Raw genomic sequence first — 20,871 nt, forward strand, 5'->3', positions numbered from 1 at the left:
TTATGAGGCATATTATTTCACCTTTGTATCTTCAACACCAAACATCAAAGTCCCACTGGGTATGCCAAATTGTTTCGCGTGGGTAGTCACTAATAATTAAAAAGGGATCAGACGATTGTGTAAGGAACAAACCTCTTGAGATAAAATCCCAAAAAGGGGTGTTTTATTGACGATGATTTACAATTGGAACTAAATAGAATGCCTCCAAGGGGCGCTAACTTGTCGTGGAACTGCCGTCTCTAACTGTTGCCACTACTCTTTGTCGTTCAACCGCCTTCAACTGGATTCCTTGAATCGTGGAATGTAATAAGGTTACTCAATAACTGCTTCAATAATTGCATTTCTGGATAACCATAACATTTTATGTTTGCTAAGATCCTAGGCGATTCGTAGGTATGAGCGAGAACAGGGTCATTACTCTGGGCGACTGTAAGGCACTCCATTCGCTCTGATCTTGGGTGTCTTGTAAGTTTGGGCGATGATGTTATTGTGTTCGTGGGCTTCCACTGCATTAATTAATAACCATGCCTGGGCCTTTATCCTGAATTGCCCAATTTGGCTTCATTATTTGGACTATTTGATTTGAGAATTCCTCAATTGGGATTCATTCCTTGGGCTATTCGATTTGGGATGCACTTTTAGTGTGTCAACAATAACATGACTATAATTTAATTGATTTAGAAAATACTAAATATATTTGTCCATTATATTATTCCGTATTTACTAGTTCAATTTGTCAAATGCAATCCTAATTTTTACTTATATTCACACGGTATTCCTTTTTCTTTTTCTTTTTGGTCCCAAACGTGGTAAAACTAAAATCAGAATCTATCTTCAACATTTTTGGACTTGATTGAATAAAATCGTTCTACCCCCTACAACCAATTTGAGGCCTTTTCGAGCTAATTGTCTCTGGTTGGATAATAATTTATGATTACATTTTAAATGTATATTCATAATTACTACTCATTATTATTGACACATTTTGTGAGATTCGATATTATTATTATTATTATTTATTATTATTTATTTTTTTAACTATTCCTCTTTATAAGCTTTTTGTAAATTTGCCAAACAAAGGCACCAAAGAGTGCAGAGCTTTCATCCTAATCTAGGGATAATTTGACAAATCACAAATGGTCATTGAGATTTATATGACATTTCAAATTTATCGTTAAAGTGTTTTTTAATCTATTTAGTCATTAGAGTTGAAAAACGTCGTAAAATTGTCAACTCCAATAATAACGTCAATTCCAATTTCGACTGTCATGTTAAAAATATGCATTGAATAATGATTGTTATATCCATGCTAAGAAATTACACATCTTAAAAATAAGAGTGCCCTAACATTTTGTTCATAAACTATAAAATGTTCCCTTTAATCATAACCTTATTTTTCATCTTGATAGATACTATATATGTCAAGATAGAGCTAAAACGGGAGGCTAGGTGGAAGAAAACCATAATTTTCGATGATTGTTAGTTAGTGTGAAAGTGAATACTTACTATGCCTAATATGACGTTAATCATGCTAATAGAGTGATAATTATGTAATATAAGTTAACGTTAATGACTATTGAGTTACAAAATAACTGAAGGAATAATTGCAGTAGAGACCTCAAAGTTTTAAAACATTAGCAGACTTTCTCCAAATCTTTAATTTATTGCAACCGTCATTCCAAACCTTTCGAAACATTGCGACAGAAGCCCTTTTGGACGATTTTCATCCAAATTTTGTTAGTTGACTAAGGAATTTAACTTTGGTCATATTTTTAATATTTTTTAAAGGTCAAAATAGTAATTTTCCATTTACTACATTAAAATAACCTAAAAATTAAATTTAATCCCCCTCTTCTCATACTCACTTCCAGTACCTAAATCAAACACACCTAATTTCATTTCAATTCTAATTGGAAACACTCAATTCTTCCCAGCAGCTGACGGCAACGGTGATGGAGGAGCAATTATAGATCCATCTTAGAGGGCCGAAGGCAGTGGGAATAATAACGGTGCGTTGGGGTGAAGAAACCGTCAGCTAAGGACCACCATAGCAAGGTTGACACAAAGATCGTCGTATTTGCATGCCTATTATCTGCGCCCCTAGGCATGGAGTGAATTCGAGAGCTGCGTTTGGTCTTCAACTTCAACTTTCCCTAGCCCACCGCCACCCACTGCCGCTCTAAAATCAATCCATCTACCTATGTTTATTTTGTGTATTTGCTTTCCAATCACAATCCATTTAGCATTTTTATCTTTTTGTTTGGCCGAATAGCTTTATTTGTGTATTAGTGTTAAATTTTTAAATTTGATTTGGGATGATTTTTTGGTTCTTTACGTGGAATTTTTGTTTATTTACTTTTTCATATTGGGGATAATATGTGGGTTTTTAATGAAGAGAAAGAGTATGTTATATCATGAGAAATGAAGTTTTGTGTGGGTGACGTTGGCTCGGGGGAAGTTGAAGATCTATTGTTTTTATTTTTTTTTGCTTTTTTTAATTTAATTTTTATATATTTTTTAATGAAGTAAATGGGAAGTTTCTATTTTGTCTTTTCAAAAATATTAAAAATATGGTCAAAGTCAAATTTTTTAGTCAACTAACAGACATTTTGATGAAAACCGTCTAAAAGAGTTTTTGTCGCAACGTTTCTAAAGGTTTTGGGTGACAGTTACAACAAATTAAAAGTTTGAGAAAAGTTTGCTAATATTTTAAATGTTTAGGGCCTCTGCTTCAATTATCTCATAATTTAATAACCAATTTGAAAATTTGCTTAAAATTTCAGTAATCATTAATGAAAATTAATCTGCTAACTGAACCAGTAAGTGTCCAAAAGGCACCCTAAATTAACTTGAAGATGAGTGACCTGTCAAGATGTTTCTGTAAGTTGAGTGACTTGATCGAATTAAATAGAACTAGAGGAACACAATAAAATTTTACTGTAACTTGAGGGACCAATTGTGTATTATATCCGTATCTTCATTTTTTATTTGAAAACGTAAATATTTCCATTATTCATGAAGGCAATTTGAGATATTATAAGGATAATTAGCACAAAATGTCCATACATTTCAAGATTTTTGTGAAAAATGTCTCTACCTTTCGTTTTTTAACACATTTCATTCCTGTCTTTTCCTTTTCTTGTAGAAAATATTATTTTCATCTTTTTTTCCAATAAAAAGTTATAAAATGACTAATATACCATTTTTTTTAAATAAAAAAATAAAGAACTAATTGCAATCATAGTTTCAATTTTTTAAAAAGTTCAAAAGACGAGATGGAGGTGGAGAATTTATTTATTTTTTATTTGGAATTACGATTGCATTTAGTTCCTTATTTTTTTATTTAAATAGAAGGGTATATAGTCATTTTATAGCTTTTTATTAAGAAAAATAATAAAAATGATGTTTTGCACAAAAAAAAGGTAAAAATAGGGATCAAATACGCTAAAAAACGAAAAGTAAGGACATTGTTCACAAAAATCATGAAAAGTGGGGCGTATTGGGCTAATTACCCGTATCCCAAAACGTGCGGAATATCTTCGATCAGAATTTTACCGGAAAATTCTAAATCTGATCCCAAAACTGCTCCCTTCTCTCTCGCCGCAGGCAGTAGCGACGACTCCAGTGGTACGTCTCCATCTGTTTTTCCTTGATCATGTTCCTACAATTCACATTCAATCTCCAATTTTATCCTTTTTTTTTTTATTTTGATTGCTTGATTGGATGTGGAAGATCTTGACTTGATCTTGTTCAAGCCTTTAGATTTAGCTGCCAATTCAGGTTTAAAGGTTTTTAATTTCTGTACTAGCTTTATCGGCAGTAATGGAATTATTGGAATATTTAATCCATGTATTCATGAATTGGGAAAACAATGTGAATTGCACAAAATGGGTCATTCAACCGTGGGCACTGAAGAATTCTGCTTATCTAAGAAAATTTGGTTTGATGATTGATGAGTATTGTAGTCAAGATCTTAAATGATACTGGGTAGCTGTGTCCTTGGAGTTGATATCTGTTTTAGCTTAATGTTTTTAAAGCTCAATTTATATGGTACGTAGAGGAGGAGAAGACATTTTAATCATGTTGCCTCCCATTAAAATAAATTAATTGCGAGAGTATTACTCATCTCCTTCATGATTTTCTGAAGAAGTCTTATGTTACCCCCATGTTTCTTTCTTCGGTAGACATTCATATCTTTACTCATCATATTTTGGTAAAATTATAAAAGTCTATTCACTGATCTTCAATTATTGATTTGGCCAGGCAGAAGGGCCTTCTTTACATGTTAGCTGTTTGCGTCCTTCGTGCTTGAGTTTTAGGGTGTTTTAAAAGCAAGATCTTATGAGGTGCCTTAATGGGCTGAACGAAGGCAAACCTTCAGGTGGTGCCTTAGCTTGTATTGTGAATTCAGAAATTAGTGCAGTTTTGGCTGTTATGAGGAGAAATGTAAGGTGGGGAGTTCAGTATGCCACTGATGATGAGCAGATGGAGCATTCTCTCATAAAATCCTTCAAGGAACTGCGGAAAAAGATTTTCTTGTGGCAACATCAATGGCATAGTGTTGATCCTGTTGTGTATCTCCGGCCCTTCCTGGACGTGATTAAATCTGATGAAACTGGTGCACCGATCACGGGAGTTGCTCTATCATCTGTTTACAAAATCTTGAATCTAGAGATACTTGATTTAGAAACTGTGAATGTTGATAACACTTTGCATCTAATAGTTGATGCTGTGACAAACTGCCGTTTTGAGGTGACGGACCCTGCTTCTGAAGAAGTTGTACTGATGAAAATTCTTCAAGTTCTTTTGGCTTGCATGAAAAATAGAGCGTCCATTAATCTGAATAACCATCATGTCTGCAGCATAATAAATACTTGTTTTCGAATTGTTCATCAAGCAAGCTCTAAAAGTGAACTCCTGCAAAGGATATCACGCCACACAATGCATGAACTGATCAGGTGTATTTTTTCACATCTTCCCGACATTGACAATAAATGGCAAATGTTGGCTCAAGGAAGCAGGTCTTCTCCTAACACGGAGGTAACAAAAAGAATTTTTCACATTGTATGTGACATTTTTACCCTATCTTTAGAACTAAACCGTGCTTCAGTCATGATGATAGATCTTATGCAGCGCTTAAAAAGCTGTTGCAATTTATTGTGAAATTCGGATAACTCTTTCAGATTAGCCCAAAAGGCATCCAGGACACCGTAAATCTTACTGTAGAAATTTTATATCATTTTCGGATGTATTTCGTGTGAATGATTTTGGAATCACTACCATTCTAAGATAGATATAAAAGTCACGATCATCAAACTTTTGCTATTCAAGGTTAGATTGACCGCTGTAATTATTACAAAGATCCAGTTTATCAGTTGTCTGAGGCCAACTCTGTTGTTGATGAAAGCTTCATGCATGGTTTGAGTGGCGACCATTGAAGGCTAGATTCGGTCATTATTTAGCAGAATATTAGTAGTTTGAGGGTGTTCCCATTTTTATTTTTTTTTTGGATATTTTATACATGGCTGGGGGGTTGAAGGAGTAGATGCATTTCGGGTTTTTAAAAATTGAGTCACTGTCCATTTTGTATTTCTTTATTGGTTTGTCAAGCTTGTACTTTCATTGCAGGTTGGTGTGCTAGCAGAAAATCAAAATTTTGAGGATAAACAATATGATAATGGTCACATCAGTTCAGAATCTGACAATAATAAACTTGAAGGCGTCACAGATGTTCTGGCAGACATGTTTGAAGTTAAGATGGGTGATAAAATAAATGAGATTGAACAAGGGAAAGCTACCGCTTCTTCTATGATGGATCCGTATGGGGTCCCATGCATGGTGGAAATATTAAATTTCCTGTGCTCTCTTCTTAATGTGATGGAGAACATAGAAACTGGTCCCAGATCCAATCCTATAGCATATGATGAAGATGTTCCTCTATTTGCATTGGGTTTAATCAATTCAGCAATAGAATTAGGTGGGGCTTCTTTTAAAAATCACCCTAAATTATTGACTCTGATACAGGATGAATTGTTTTACAACCTGATGCAGTTCGGTTTGTCAATGAGTCCACTTATTCTTTCAACGGTGTGTAGCATTGTCCTCAATCTGTATCATTATCTTCGTACTAAGTTAAAACTTCAGCTTGAAGCTTTTATCTCCTGTGTATTATTGAGGATCTTGCAAAGCAAGTATGGAGCGACTTACCAACAGCAGGAGGTTGCTATGGAAGCTCTTGTTGACTTCTGCAGGCAGCCTACATTTGTGGCCGAGATGTTTGCCAATTATGATAGTGACATATCCTGCAGCAATGTATTTGAAGGTCTTGCCAACTTGTTAACAAAAAGTGCCTTTCCAGTGAACAGCCCGTTGTCTGCTATGAATACTCTTTCTTTGGATGCTCTGGTTGCTTTGGTACAGGGCATGGCTGACAGAATAGGTCATGATTCTACACCTTTCGAAGAGAGTGAACCCGGTCTTCAGGAATATTATCCATTTTGGACTTTGCAATATGAAAATTATGGTGAAACTCATCGGTGGGTTCCATTTATCCATAGGATGAAGCACATAAAGAGGAAGTTGGTGATTGGAGTTGATCACTTCAATCGAGAGCCCAATGAGGGTCTAGAATTTCTTCAAGGATTACATTTGTTGCCTGATCAACTTGATCCTGAAAGTGTAGCACACTTCTTTAGATATACAGCTGGATTAGATAAAGATGTTGTAGGCGATTTTCTAGGTAGTCACGATGAATTTTGTATTAAAGTGCTTCATGAATTTGCTAGGACATTCAATTTTCAGGGCTTGAATTTGGACACTGCTTTGCGCATTTTCTTGGAAACTTTCAAATTGCCTGGGGAGTCTCAGAAGATTATGAGAGTTCTCGAGGCATTTGCAGAGAGCTACTATTTTCAATCTCCAAACATTTTTGCCAACGTAGATGCTGCTCTTGTTATGTCGTATGCTTTGATAATGCTTAACACAGATCTGCATAATGCACAGGTAAAAAAGAAGATGAGAGAAGAAGATTTTATTCACATCAATCGGAGTATAAATGGAGGAAATGATCTACCTCGAGAGTTTTTGTCTGAGCTTTATCACTCTATCCGTGACAATGAGATTCGTATTGTTCCAGAACGAGCTGCTGGTGTTGCTGTCGTGACACGAGGCCATTGGATTGGTCTAGTGCACAGAGCAAGGGAAATGGCACCCTTTTTCGTAAGTGACTGTGAATGTTACTTTGACTATTATATGTTTGCTATTCTGTCTGGTCCTTCAATTGCGGCTATTTCTGTGGTATTTGATAACGCGGAGCAGGAAGATGTTTTGCAGTTATGCATTGATGGATTTTTGGCCATTGCCAAACTTTCAGCCTCGTATAATTTTGGTGAAATGTTGAATGACTTGGTTGTCTCTCTTTGCAAATTTACAACCCTCATGCATCTATCTTTTGTTGAAGAATCTATTCTTGATTTTGGAGATAATACCAAAGCTAAGATGGCGACCGAGACAGTTTTTACCATTGCAAACTGTTATGGCGATCACATTCACTCTGGTTGGAGAAACATAGTGGAGTGCATCTTGAGTTTGCAGAAGATAGGCCTTCTTCCTGCTCATCTTGCTAGCGATGCTGCTGATAACTTGGACTCTTCTCCTGTTCTTGATCAAGCAACACCAGCAGAAGCTTCCTCCCCAGCATCTCAGGTGCCAGCAACAGTTCCTGCTAGGAAATCATCTGGCCTTATGGGCCGGTTTAGCCTACTGTTATCTCTCGATAAGGAAGAACCTGCACCCCAACCCACAGAAGAACAGCTTGCTGCTCATCGACGTACTCTCAAGACGATACAAAATTGCAACATTGATAGCATCTTTGCTGAAAGTATGTTTCTGCAAGCAGAATCTCTATCACAGCTTGTTCATGCTCTTGTGTTGGCTGGAGGGCGTTCTAGCAAGGGAAATAATTATCTGGAAGATGAGGACACTTCAGTTTTTTGTCTAGAACTACTGATTGCAATTACTCTTAACAATCGAGACAGAGTCATGCTTTTGTGGCAGACTATTTACGAACACATAGCCAATGTTGTTCAATCAACTGTAATGCCCTGTGCCCTTGTTGAGAAGGCTGTCTTTGGGCTCCTTCGAATATGTCAGCGATTGCTTCCTTACAAGGAAAATCTGACTGATGAGCTTCTCAAATCTCTGCAGCTGGTATTGAAACTGGATGCTCGGGTTGCAGATGCTTATTGTGAACAAATCACGCAGGAAGTGATGCATCTTGTGAAAGCAAATGCAATGCAGATAAGATCTCATATGGGTTGGCGCACAATTATATCCTTACTTTCAATCACAGCTCGACATCCAGAAGCATCAGAAGTTGGTTTTGAGACATTATGTTTTATCATGTCTGATGGGTCATATCTCTTGCCTACAAATTATGTTCTTTGCTTGAACGCGGCCAGGCAGTTTGCTGAGTCTCGAGTTGGTCATGTTGATCGATCACTGCAATCGTTAGATCTGATGGCTGGTTCAATTGCTTGTTTGGTGAGATGGTTTCAAAAAACCGAGGAAGCTGTGGATGAGGAGGAGGCAGCTATGAAGATGTCCCGGGATATACTTGAAATGTGGATGAGGCTTATACAGGGCATCAAGAAGGTGTGTTTAGATTCGAGAGAAGAGGTCAGGAATCATGCCATCGTGTCTTTACAAAGATGCTTGACGGGATCAGATGGGATTTGTATACCGAAGGATTTGTGGGTGCAATGTTTTGATCAGGTGATCCTCACCTTACTTGATGAATTCCTGGAAACAGCTAAGCAAAATTCTCCGAAGGAATATCGCAGCGTGGAAGGATCGATGATCATGTCCCTCAAGCTATTGTCAAAAGCATTTCTACAGTCATTGCAAGAAATCTCGCAATCGACGTCCTTCTGCCAACTTTGGTTGAGGGTTCTTAGTTGTATGGACAATTACATGAAGATGAGATTCAGAGGGAAACAGAGTGAGAAGATCAATGAATTAGTTCCCGAGCTTATCAAGAACACGCTGCTTATCATGAAAAGCGGTGGGATTCTTGTGCCGAGTGATCCTGTTGGAGGGGACAGTTTCTGGCAATTAACATGGTTGCATGTGAAAAATATAGCTCCGTCTTTGGAATCAGAAGTTTTTCCTAGTGAAGAATTGGAGAAGTTGAGAGAAAAACATGTCAAAACTGGGTGTAGCCCTCTCCCGGATAAAAATGTTCATGTTCCCCCAAATGAAACCACAGCGTGATGGCATTTTATTTATCCGGTGGAGAACAGGTAAAACAATTGAAACCTGTTGATCTGCAGCCTGAAGTGGGCAAGCTATATATCTGCAATTCATTCTACTTTCCAAATTCGATTGTAAGATTTTATTTTGGACCATGGAAATTTTATTGGAGGTTTTTCGGTTGCTCTTCTGGCTCTGGTTTTTGGAGTAAGCGGAGCCATTGTGGAGGCATCCTTCTTTTCTTTTTTTTTTGTACAATTACACAGTATGATACCGAATTATAGTAGAATTTATTTGTTGGATGCCTATACTGGCATAGAATGTTGCTTCAGTTTTTATGGAGATGAAGTAATTTCAGAGGACGACGCTTTAAACCATCCACAAAGCAGGCCTTGTACAAAGAAATGTAATCATTGCACTCGAGCAATATTCATTTTAAGAGAAGTGTATGACATGATATATTCATTTTTAACTTCATATTTCAACCAATCTACAGTGTGTATTATCTATTTATTATCATTCATTTCTAAATTCTAAGCTATTTCTGGACACAATTATAATTGATTTACTTTCTTATGAGATGGCTACGGAATGCACCATCTCATCGCTAGCTCGTCGTTGCCGAGCCGTCCTAAGAACATGCACTCGACAATCAGATTTCGACACGGGCCGAAGGCTCCACGCCGCCACCATAACCGCCGGCCTACTCGCTGTCCCAAGCTCGTTCCTTCGTAACGCTATTCTTCAGATGTATTCTGCATGTTATGACTCATTGTCTGCACGCAAAGTGTTCGATGAAATTCCCATCACATGTAAAGACACTGTTGATTGGACCACGCTTATTGGTTGTTATATTCACTGCGGATTGCCCCATGACGGGGTTAATTTGTTTGTTAGTATGCGAAGGGAAGAAGTATTGATCGATGAAATAACGATAGTTGCGGTATTCAATGCATGTGCGAAGTTGGGTGATTATGTGTTTGGGGTTCAGGGTCAGGTTTGCATGGTCAAAATGGGTTTGGGTATTAGTGTTAAAGCCTGTAATGCAGCTATGGATATGTACGTCAAGTGTGGTCTAATCCGTAATGCGAGACGAGTGTTTGATGAAATGAGTGAAAGAAGTGTTGTCTCGTGGACTGTGCTTTTGGGAGGTTTGGTGAAGTGGGAAGGTTTGGAGAAAGGGAGGGTTTTGTTTGATCAAATGCCAGAGAGAAATGAATACGCATGGACAATAATGATCGCGGGGTATATCGAGAATGGGTTCATTAAGGAAGGTTTTAGGCTTCTAAATGAAATGGTGGTTGTTTTCGGACTTTGCTTGGATTGTGCTGCACTTTGCTCGTTATTATCGGCCTCTGCTCAGTGTGGAGATGTTGTGATGGGTAAATGGCTGCATGTACATGCTCTGAGAAGAATGGAGAATGCTGAAACAGATGTTATCATTTTTACAGCTTTGCTTGATATGTATGCGAAATGTGGTAGGATTAATACTGCTTTCCGGGTTTTTCAGTCTATGCCCTCAAAGAATGTGGTCACGTGGAATGCTATGCTAAGTGGTATGGCAATGCACGGAAAGGGTGCTGATGTCTTGAGTATGTTTGATCAGATGGTAAAGGAGGTTAAACCAGATGACGTAACCTTCACAGCCCTTTTAAGTGCTTGCAGTCATTCTGGATTAGTTGATCAGGGCCGACAAATTTTCTACAACCTTGAATATATGCATGGCATAAGGCCTTCGATGGAACATTATGCTTGTGTGGTGGATCTCCTGGGTCGAGCAGGACACTTAGAAGAAGCAGAGGCCATGATACGGGGTATGCCCATGAGTCCAAATGAGGTCGTGTTAGGCTCTCTCTTGGGGTCTTGTGGTGTGCATAGGAAGCTACAGTTAGGGGAACGTCTTATGCAAGAGCTGGTTCAAATTTATCCTCAGAACACGGAGTACCATGTCTTGCTTTCGAACATGTATGCTCATTCAGGCAAGCTTGAAACGGCTGATTCTATACGAAAGGTTCTTAAAACTCAGGGCATCAGAAAAGTTCCCGGAATTAGTTCTATGCATATTGGTGGCCAAGTCCATCATTTCAGTTCAGGGGACAAGTCACATCCACAGACTGACAAAATATACTCGGAGTTGGATGAGATGATTCGAAAACTAAGATTGGCTGGTTACATACCAAACACGGCATCACAAATCTTCTCCGGTGGTGAGGTCGATACGGATGGGGAGGAGGAGAAAGAACGAGCATTATTTTCTCATAGCGAGAAGTTGGCCGTTAGTTTTGGGCTCATTAGCACGCAAGCTGGAATGCCTCTTTACATTTTCAAGAACCTAAGAATATGTCAAGACTGTCATTCTGCCATGAAGATTGTTTCAAAAATATACGATAGGGAAATTGTTATTAGAGATCGCACTCGTTTTCATTCTTTCAAGCTAGGTTCATGTTCTTGTTCTGATTACTGGTAACTGTTAGAATCTGGATGCCTGTATATGACACGGAGATTCATCTTTGTGGTTACATTCTTGTTCCAATTTTGCACTGTTGTACAAATGCTGTTTTTCTGCTATCACAATAGTTTTTTCCATCCCCCTCTTTTCGTTTAAAGTGACTTATAATCGAGCCACTATAGATGCTTTTTTGAATAATAAAATAAGCACAAATTACTTTTTGACCTTCTTGATGGAGAATCGTATTCGTGGTTACTACTATTTACTGACCTGTTTGTCCCCATGCTGACCATATCTACGAAATGAACAAAGTGCGCAAGCTCATGAAAATCTTACCCTTAACCACTTGCTGCATTGGTGTAATGGAAGGGGAAAGTTTATGCTTTAAAAAATTGTAGCAGAAGACGACTTAAGGGTCATAATCATCTTGGTTAATCGTTTGCTACTAGAATAAAGGACGGAAGAAACGAAGTAAACCAAATTTATTTATTGATAGGTGATTAGGAAATATATAAATAAAAGGTCCAATTGGCCACAGGGTTCGATCCCCTGCATCTCCACATTTTTCCCCGCTTTCTCGTGCTTTCATTAGAAATGATGGTTTTACCTCCAGAAAACCAAAAGAATTTTCAGGAAATGAATAAAAAGAAACTGACAGAAATTTTTCTAATTTTTTTCTCAACTTTCATTATCTAGTCTCGACAAAATTCGAATTAATAATTTTGTTTTATTATTTTTTACTAATACTTAAATGTTGAATAAATTAATAAACCTACAATCACCAATCTAATTATTTAAAATAAGTAATATTTAGAATATTTAGTTTGATATTGAAATTCAATTTATTTCTAGATTTTCGTCTTATGGATTTCATAAGAGTTGAATAAGTGATGAATTATTTATACGAGAGATAGTGAAAAAAAATCATTTTTGTTGACCCAAAAATGTGCCAACAGGTATCGATCCTAGATGATGTCCACGTAGATAAATTCTAGTAGATCTCGAATGGATACTCAATCGGATATTCGAATACTAGCCAAGCATACACGCATGCATACGTGAGATATTCACGATTGAAGGCGGTTTATGAAATAAAAAGATGATTTAATCGAGCATTCATATAGAGAAAAAAATAATGTATATTTGCATATCTATTTCTTCATCCATTATAATATTACAAGAGCTGCTATTTATAGTATTCAAGCCGATGTAATCACCATTGGATCAGATCCACGTGGCTCCATCTACTTGATCAAAGTGTCATATCAGCCTATCTGACATTAATTACATTGACAAATATATTTGACAAGGGGTCAGCCGTCCTACACTTCTAAGCGACATACCTGACATCTACTTAATGCGAACATCACATTAGTTATTCTTAAAGATACACTTATCAAACCTACTCTAAAAAGCCTCGGGTGTGAAGGAGTTTTGCTCATGGGATGAGAGCACTTCGACAGTGGTGCTTGGACTGAAGTAGTGCCTCGGCCAAAAGGAAATTCTTGCTTTTTTTCTTTATCCTGGATTAACTGCCACGTGTGTGTGTGGTGCTTCCACATGGCCCCCATTGAAAGTGTTACATATGATCAGTAACAATAGTCCCTCAAGTTTATGTATGGTCATTTATGCAATACATAGATTTTGCATTACTTTGGAAATTTTTTGGTAGGGCTATGTTTTAATCCCGTAACAAAATTTTCCAAAATAAGCTAAATCCATTAAAAATTAGTGAAAATTCTCAAATTTCCTACTGGTCTGGAACAAGTTTTGTAGGTTATCTAATGAATGTGCTGTAGACCCCTTATTCACCTTCAAAATTGTAAGGCCCAGATACAAATTATTTCGTGGTTTGAAAGATTTCAAATAGAAGTCATTGCAGAAAAATTAAAATAATGAACACAAAGGAATTTTTCAACCGTTAAAGGGTCCGAATATTCAATCTTACGACATACTCACACGTTGGGCATCTGCAATAAGATATAACTCTAGATCCACTAAGAATAACCAAGAAATCGTTACAATATGTACGAAGAAACCATGTGTTTCTTCGATTTCTGTCTTACCTCTTTCAATCAATAATCACACCACTCAATCTCAACTATGACAGTACAAAACTCTCATATTACAGCTCAATATTGAAGAAATCACAAAGATCGATTACAAATTTCATAGAGAGAACAAAAGCCCTAATTTTCACTCAGAAAAAGGGAGAGACAAAGGAAATTTCACGAAGCATCTCGAAAATCAGAAGACAAAAGGGCCAAGACCAAGTTATATATCTGGTCAACTCAAAAGTCACGATCCAAGGGACAGTAATTAGCCACGTGTACGGCTGATACTCATTCCTTCGAAGAGGCAAAGTCGCATTCTTTCAAAAACACGTTTCCTTTAAATCCTTTAACCCGAATTCAGACAGCCCAAATAACAATTGGTCCAATTAGGCTGGCCAAAAATTTTGAGGCAGCCTAATGAAGAATTAACATTATCCACCTTACTGAACAATTTTTTGATGCTTATTAATGGATCTAGTCATCTACATCAATTGCTTCATTTGCTCTAAATCACTGTAAAAAAGAAAATTGGTTTCATTAGTACATGTACCAAATACTTGAAGTTCTAAGTATCACTATCTCAAGTGATATTGAGAATCTTCAAGCAATTTCTTAACTTATTCAAAGGTAATACCTTAGTCCTCAATTTGAAGAATTAAATTCTGTAGGGATTTTTATCAAAGTGATTAAACCATTTTTTGCCATATTTCTCACAAAATGATATTTTATATCTACATGTTTGGTCATATCATGGTACATAGGATTTCTATTTAAATGTATGACACTTTGGTTATCAGTATATATCTTTACAGAGTCATTTATGAACCCAATTTCATTTAATGAGCCTTTCAGCCAAACACTCATATTCACAACATCAAAAGCTGCTATATATTCAGTTTCAGTAGAAAACAAGGCAATTAGTTTTTGTAATTGTATAAAATAAAAATGTAAGCAGGTGTTGATTTTCTTTTATCCAAGTCACCAGCAAAGTCAGAATTAGTGTAACCTTTTAAGTTTATTATCCTTCTTTTACATCTTTTAAACGTTAAACCTAGATCAGAAGAACCCTTTACGTATCTTAACATCCATTTCATGGCTAGCCAGTGTATTTCACCTAGATTGGCCATAAACCTGCTGAGAATACTAATTCCATATGCTAGGTCAGGTCTAGTACAAACCGTAAGATACATTATTGGACCCACAACATTAGTATAAGGATTTTTTTCCATTCTTCTAAATTCATCATATATTTTTTGTGGAAATTTACTTGATAGTTTAAAATGATTTGCAATGGGTAAAGTAACATGTTTATACTCAATTATAGAAAATTTGTCAAGTATTTTCTTCACATAAGAGCCTTGTTTCAACATCAAAATGCAATTATGCCCGTCTCTTTCTATCTCCATACCAAGAATCCTTTTAGCTTGCCCTAAATCTTTTATTTCAAATTAGATTTTAATTTTGACTTAATGATATCAATTTCAACTTGTTCATGGTAGGCAAGTAACATATCATCATCATATAATAACAAATAAATGGATTGATGTCCACCTGAGCCTTTATAGAAGAAACAAGAATCATAATTGCTTTTTACAAAACCTAATTTCTGTACATAGGTATTGAATTTTATGTAGCGTTGCCTAGGGGTTTGTTTTAGCCCATAAAGAGATTTTTTCTGCAGGCAAACCTTTTCAGTTTTAGATTTTACTTCAAACCTCATGGGTTGATTCATTTATATGATTTCATGAAGGTCACCATTTAGAAAACCTATTTTAATATCAAGTTGTTCCAACTCCCAATTAAAATGAGCAGTATTTGCCACAGGAGAAAATATTTCATTATAGTCCGCTCCTTCATTTTGAGTAAATCCCTCATCAACTAGTCTGGCCTTGTATATCTTATTTTCTGAATTAGTATCCCCTTGTTTAATTTTGAAAATCCATTTACAATCTACTATCTTATGATTCTTAGGTTTATCAACAATGGTCCATGTTCTGTTATTGATAAGAGATTCCATTTATTCATTTAGGGCTTCTTTCCACAACTCAGAATCAAGACAACTAATAGCTTCATCATAAGTAGTAGGTTCAAAATTTAAGGTGTCAAAGGTAGAAAATAGAGTAACAAATTCTTCATTGTTGAATCTTGTAGAGGGTCTTACATTTGTCCTCTCTCTGTCCCTAGTTAATTGATAATTGACTAAGGTGGGATTAACAGTTTCATTTTCATTTTCAGATTCATATTGCTCCTCATTTATTTCTAGTTGAGGGGACTTCACCTCAATTAGATCATCTTGATTAACATCATTTTCAGTTTGATTTTCTGGGACAGTTTCCCTTATGGGTGCAATTTCAGAGGCTTTATCTTCAGATGACCTCTTACAAGGCATGTCATCCTCATTGAAGATAACATTTCTGCTTACAATTACTTTAAAACCATTTTGGCATTTGATCCACAATCTGTACCTTTTGTTTCCTCCCTATAGCCCAGAAAAACACATTTTAGGGACCTTGGTTTGAGTTTGCATTCACTTTGATGTGAATAGGCAGTGCAGCCAAAAACGTTGAGTTTCTCATAATTAGGGGTATGTCTAGACCACAATTTTTCAAGAACTTGAAAATCAATAGCACTAGATGGACTTCTATTTATGAGATGAGTTGTTTTTAGGGCTTCACCCCTAAAAAACTTAGGAAGATCAGAATCGTACAACATACATCTTACCTTTTCTAATAGGTACCTATTCGTTCTCCCAGCGACTTCATTTTGCTGAGGGGTATGTGTAACAGTTCTGTGTCTTAAAATACCATATTTTTTGCAAAATGTGTCAAATTCATAATTGCAAAACTCAAGTCCATTATCAATTCTTATGGCTTTGATTTTCTTATTGGTTTGATTTTCAATCATAATTTTCCATTGATTAAGGGTTTGAAAAGTATAAGATTTTTGTTTTAACGGAAAGGACCAAATTTTTCTTGAAAAATCATCAACAATAAGTAGATAAAATTTGAATCCACTTAAGGTATTTACAGATGTTGGCCCCCACAGGTCATCATGTAAATATTCCAAAATAGAAGTAGATTTGTGGATACCAGTTTTGAAAGGTAATCTTTTCTGTTTTCAAGTATACAATTTTCACAAAAATCCAAACCTTCAATTTTATCATTTCCAAAACAACAAAGTTTTTCAAAATCATCGGCCCCTTTTCATAAATGTGGCCAAGTCTTTCATGCAAAATTAAAGACTTGTTTAAATCATATTTTATGGTTGCAGAGCAATTACTTGCAATCGGTTCAGTAAGGAGAGTATATATTCCATTTATATTTGGCGATGAAAACACATATTTATTTCCTCGTTGGAGTCTTAAGAGGCCTTTATTAATCATGATGTTATATTTATCATCAAGCTCTCCCAAGGAAATAAGGTTTATTATGAGCTCAGGTACACATCTTGTATTTTCAAGTTCAAGGATATAGTTGTTTTCTAACTTTAATTCAACTTTCCCAATACCCTTTATTTAACAACTCATATAATTTCCCTTCTGAATTTGTCTTCCACTAAGGTCAGCAAATTCAAAGAAATAGTTTTTTTTTTGGACACATGTGAAAGGTACATCCAGAGTCAATGACCTATTATTTTCACTCTCTTCTAGTAGTACTCACAAGAACCACCCTCTGAATATCAAGTTCATCTTTGTAGGCTGCAGCTGCAGAATCGTCCATATTGTTTCTCTCTTTCATATCAGAAATTTTATTGAAACAATCTTTTATTACATGTCCTTTTTTTCACAGTAATAACATTTTCTGATATGGTTATTAGCCTTCACATCATTCTTATTCTTCTCTTTGGGTTTGGGATTATGAGATTTCCATTTCTTATGGAAGTTTGGATTGTATATATTTTGTTTCTTGTTTTGACTTACTCTCTCTTTTATGTGCAACCCTTCACCATACTTACATTCTTTTGATCCAACCTTTAGTTCAAGTTCTTTATTCCTTAATGCTGCAGTTATTTTGTCTACGGTAAGTTCTTGACCCCCATATTCTAAAGCATTTCTGATGTCTCTATATTCATAAATTAGAGGTTTAATAGAGCAACAACTTGTTGATCATCGTAAAGTTTTTCATCACAATTAGTTAAGTCCTGAATCAATTTAGTAAATTTGTCAAGATTTTCTTCCAAGTTAGACGAGGGATCAAATCTAAAGTTACAGAACTGCCTTAGGAGATAACATTTGTTAGGCGTGGTTTTAGTTAGGTACAATGTTTCTAACTTAGTCCATAAAGCTTCAGCAGAAGTGGTTTCACCTACTTTTCCAATGACATTAGACAAATGTAGGAAAATTGTACTCCAAGCAATATCATTTAACTCTTGTCTCTTATAAGCACTTATTTCTGCAGCCCAGGTTCTATCCAGGGCTACAGCACATCTTTGTTACAGTAATAAAGCCCTCATTTTCTTGTGCCAGAGACTAAGGTTTCCAGTGCCATTTCAAGTCTTAATTTCAAATTTATATATAGTAGACACGATGACAGATGTAAGCACACAGCAGTAATCATACAACACACAGAGTATGATGATTCAGGCAACTTATAAAAAACTAACAGAAGTATGAAAAAACTGATAGAGCAAGATACAAGAACCTTATCAATGTATATATTGCAATTCATGTAATATATAGTTGATTTGAAATGGTTTAAAGGCTGGTAATCCTTAATTCTACTACTCCCTCAGATTCCCAGATCCTCATAGGAGATTTTGAACAAAGGAAAGTAGTGGGAATTACTTACCTTAACAATTGATTCCAAATTCAACAAACAATTGACAAGTTTAAAAAGAGGGTTCAAGAAAATACTAGAGTCTAAGATTTGAATATTTTAGAATAAGGGAATTACCGAGAGAATACCAGAATCAAACCAAAATTAGCAGAACACGTTCAAGAACCCAATAAGTCACCAAGACTCAGTATTGCCTCAGTAGTGAGTGAAGAATTCAACATAAATCGAAGCGAGTTAACTCAACTTGCCAAAACTCATCACGAGTCACAGAACCAGTAAAACACAAAGAATGTTAGTATCTCGAATCACCAGAAAACTCAGTAAAAACAACAAAGCAAACAGAGTTGAAAAGTCAAGTTATAACAAATCTTGAGGAAACAATTTTATTTCACAAAGATCTAGAAAGTAGGGTTGACCAAAAGAAATTTTCCACACAGTAACTCACTTTGATACCACTTGTACTCTGATATCACTTGTTTCGTAGTTTAAACAATTTCAAACAAAAGTAATTGCAAAAAAAATTAAAAAAATGAACACAAAGAAATTTTTTACCCGTTGAAGGGTCCGGATGTTCAATCTTGCGACCTACTTACCTGTAGAGCATCTGCAATCAGATATAGCTCTTGATCCACTAAGAATAACCAAGAAATCATTACAATATGTGCGAATAAACAATTTGTTTCTTCGATTTCTTTCTTGCCTCTTTCTATTAGTAATTACATCATTCAATCTCACCTATGGTAGTATTAAACTCTCATATTACAACTCAAGATTGAAGAAATCACAAAGATCGATTACAGATTTTACAGAGAGAACAAAAACCCTAATTTTCACTCAAATAAATCAAACTCAAAAGCAAAAATGTCTTACTATTCGAAAGCCATGGTGCGATGACAATGTTGACGATTTCAATGAATTTGATCTGTCCCCATATAGGGAAGGAAGCGACATCGAATTGACATATAGCCGGACAATATCACCGTCTGAGGTCACGTCGTACCCCATTACCTCCTTAGGCTCTTGATGGGTTTGATTATGTCAGCACCCAATATAATTCATATTTTGAGCCATCTGCCTATGGTGATGAGACTCTAGATAATGAGTACAAAAGTTGGACCCAACTTGACTGGACCCAACTTGACTAGACCAGAATGCTTATGGTTTTGGTACGGCTGGAGGATCCAAATATGGCTTCAGGTATGGAGGTAAGATTGAGTATGAGATGCTTGAATTAGTACATGGATCTAGAGCTATTGTCGAAAGCCCAATTATGAGATGCCCACTTCGTATGTTGATCTAGATATGGTCAAACTCAAGCCCTCTTTGGAGTATGTCTCTAGATCTGGGTATGAGAGGAATATATATTTGAAGCCACCTCAGAATATGGATTGAATGGATCGAGAAGTTTGGGAAGAAGAGTGAATACGAGTAGCCCATCTCAGAATATGGATCTAAGTACGGACAAAAATCAAGGTTCGAATATAGTAGATTAGGGGGATACGAGAAGAATAGCGAATATAAGGAGCCCAACTTGGACCATGGATGTAGATATGGACGAAGATCAGGGTTCGAGTATAGTGGACTGGGAGGAAGCCCAATTATGGAAGTTCAAGTTATGATAGCGAAAGTCATGAAAGGCCTAGTTATGGGAGGTCCAAGGAAGATGACTATAGGGCGACAATTGTACGAGACACGATGATGACAGGAAAGGCTATGGCTACAGAAATACGTGACCATTTTTTCTCCTCATCTTGATTTTCGTGAATTATGTGCATATGGCGTAGCAATAGATAATATGATCAATGTGATTTAACTTATTTTTAGGGGTGTGTATTCAATTAGACTTTTAAAGATTTTTTAAAGTTGGTGACTTTTGTGGATTTTATAGACTTTTAAGTAATTTTTATGGATTTGTTAAGAATTAATAAAAGTCTTTCATTGATTTCTGTAGACTTTGATTAAAGACTTTAAAAAACTTTTCCTCTTGCAAATTCAATTTTTACCAGAAAAATAACAATATATTTGACTAACTAATTAACAATTTCGATAATCATGATGCCCATAAAATTTTCTTGAGTAAAGTTACTAATCATGGCTCATCATGCAATTTTAGGACAAGTAAAATAATAATAAATTTTTACATCAATTTCTAACAACATAACCAATTTTTTTTCACGAAATTAACATAATTTCTAAGAACACAAATTGTTCTTAACAAAAAAGAAGAAGTAATAGTATACATTTAGGCCCCGTTTGGCATATCTTTTGCTTTTACTTTTGTTTCTTGTAGAAGAACTTTTGGAGAATGTTATCTTAATTTTTGTTTGAAAGCTAATATTTGAAA

At 35.9% G+C, this 20,871-nt stretch overlaps 2 protein-coding genes across 3 annotated transcripts; both read left to right on the top strand.

Annotated features, from left to right (window-relative positions):
- The first annotated feature begins 3,489 nt into the window (after positions 1 to 3,489).
- Positions 3,490 to 9,721, top strand: LOC111378905 (ARF guanine-nucleotide exchange factor GNOM-like). 2 transcript variants are annotated; one of them, XM_023002183.1, is made up of 3 exons: positions 3,490 to 3,627; positions 4,264 to 5,040; positions 5,629 to 9,721. In XM_023002183.1, exons 2-3 carry the CDS (start codon positions 4,342 to 4,344, stop codon positions 9,268 to 9,270), a joined length of 4,341 nt encoding a protein of 1,446 aa, XP_022857951.1. In that variant the 5' UTR covers positions 3,490 to 3,627; positions 4,264 to 4,341; the 3' UTR covers positions 9,271 to 9,721. The 2 variants fall into 2 exon arrangements, with proteins under 2 accessions (XP_022857951.1, XP_022857952.1); XM_023002184.1 differs by having other exon boundaries at positions 4,268 to 5,040.
- A 93-nt stretch (positions 9,722 to 9,814) lies between these two features.
- Positions 9,815 to 11,865, top strand: LOC111378906 (pentatricopeptide repeat-containing protein At5g15340, mitochondrial). Its single transcript, XM_023002185.1, has one exon. It carries the CDS (start codon positions 9,830 to 9,832, stop codon positions 11,714 to 11,716), a length of 1,887 nt encoding a protein of 628 aa, XP_022857953.1. The 5' UTR covers positions 9,815 to 9,829; the 3' UTR covers positions 11,717 to 11,865.
- Positions 11,866 to 20,871: the final 9,006 nt, after the last annotated feature.

The sequence above is a fragment of the Olea europaea genome, unplaced genomic scaffold, assembly GCF_002742605.1.
Source record: "Olea europaea var. sylvestris unplaced genomic scaffold, O_europaea_v1 scaffold1899, whole genome shotgun sequence".
Classification (NCBI taxonomy): domain Eukaryota; kingdom Viridiplantae; phylum Streptophyta; class Magnoliopsida; order Lamiales; family Oleaceae; genus Olea; species Olea europaea.

Bases quoted from the DNA above. Each gene is read 5' to 3' on its own strand.
- LOC111378906 (XM_023002185.1), top strand. From the start codon at position 9,830: ATGGCTACGGAATGCACCATCTCATCGCTAGCTCGTCGTTGCCGAGCC.
- LOC111378905 (XM_023002183.1), top strand. From the start codon at position 4,342: ATGAGGTGCCTTAATGGGCTGAACGAAGGCAAACCTTCAGGTGGTGCC. The intron at 5,041-5,628 runs GTAACAAAAAGA...CTTTCATTGCAG, and splicing joins GGTCTTCTCCTAACACGGAG to GTTGGTGTGCTAGCAGAAAA.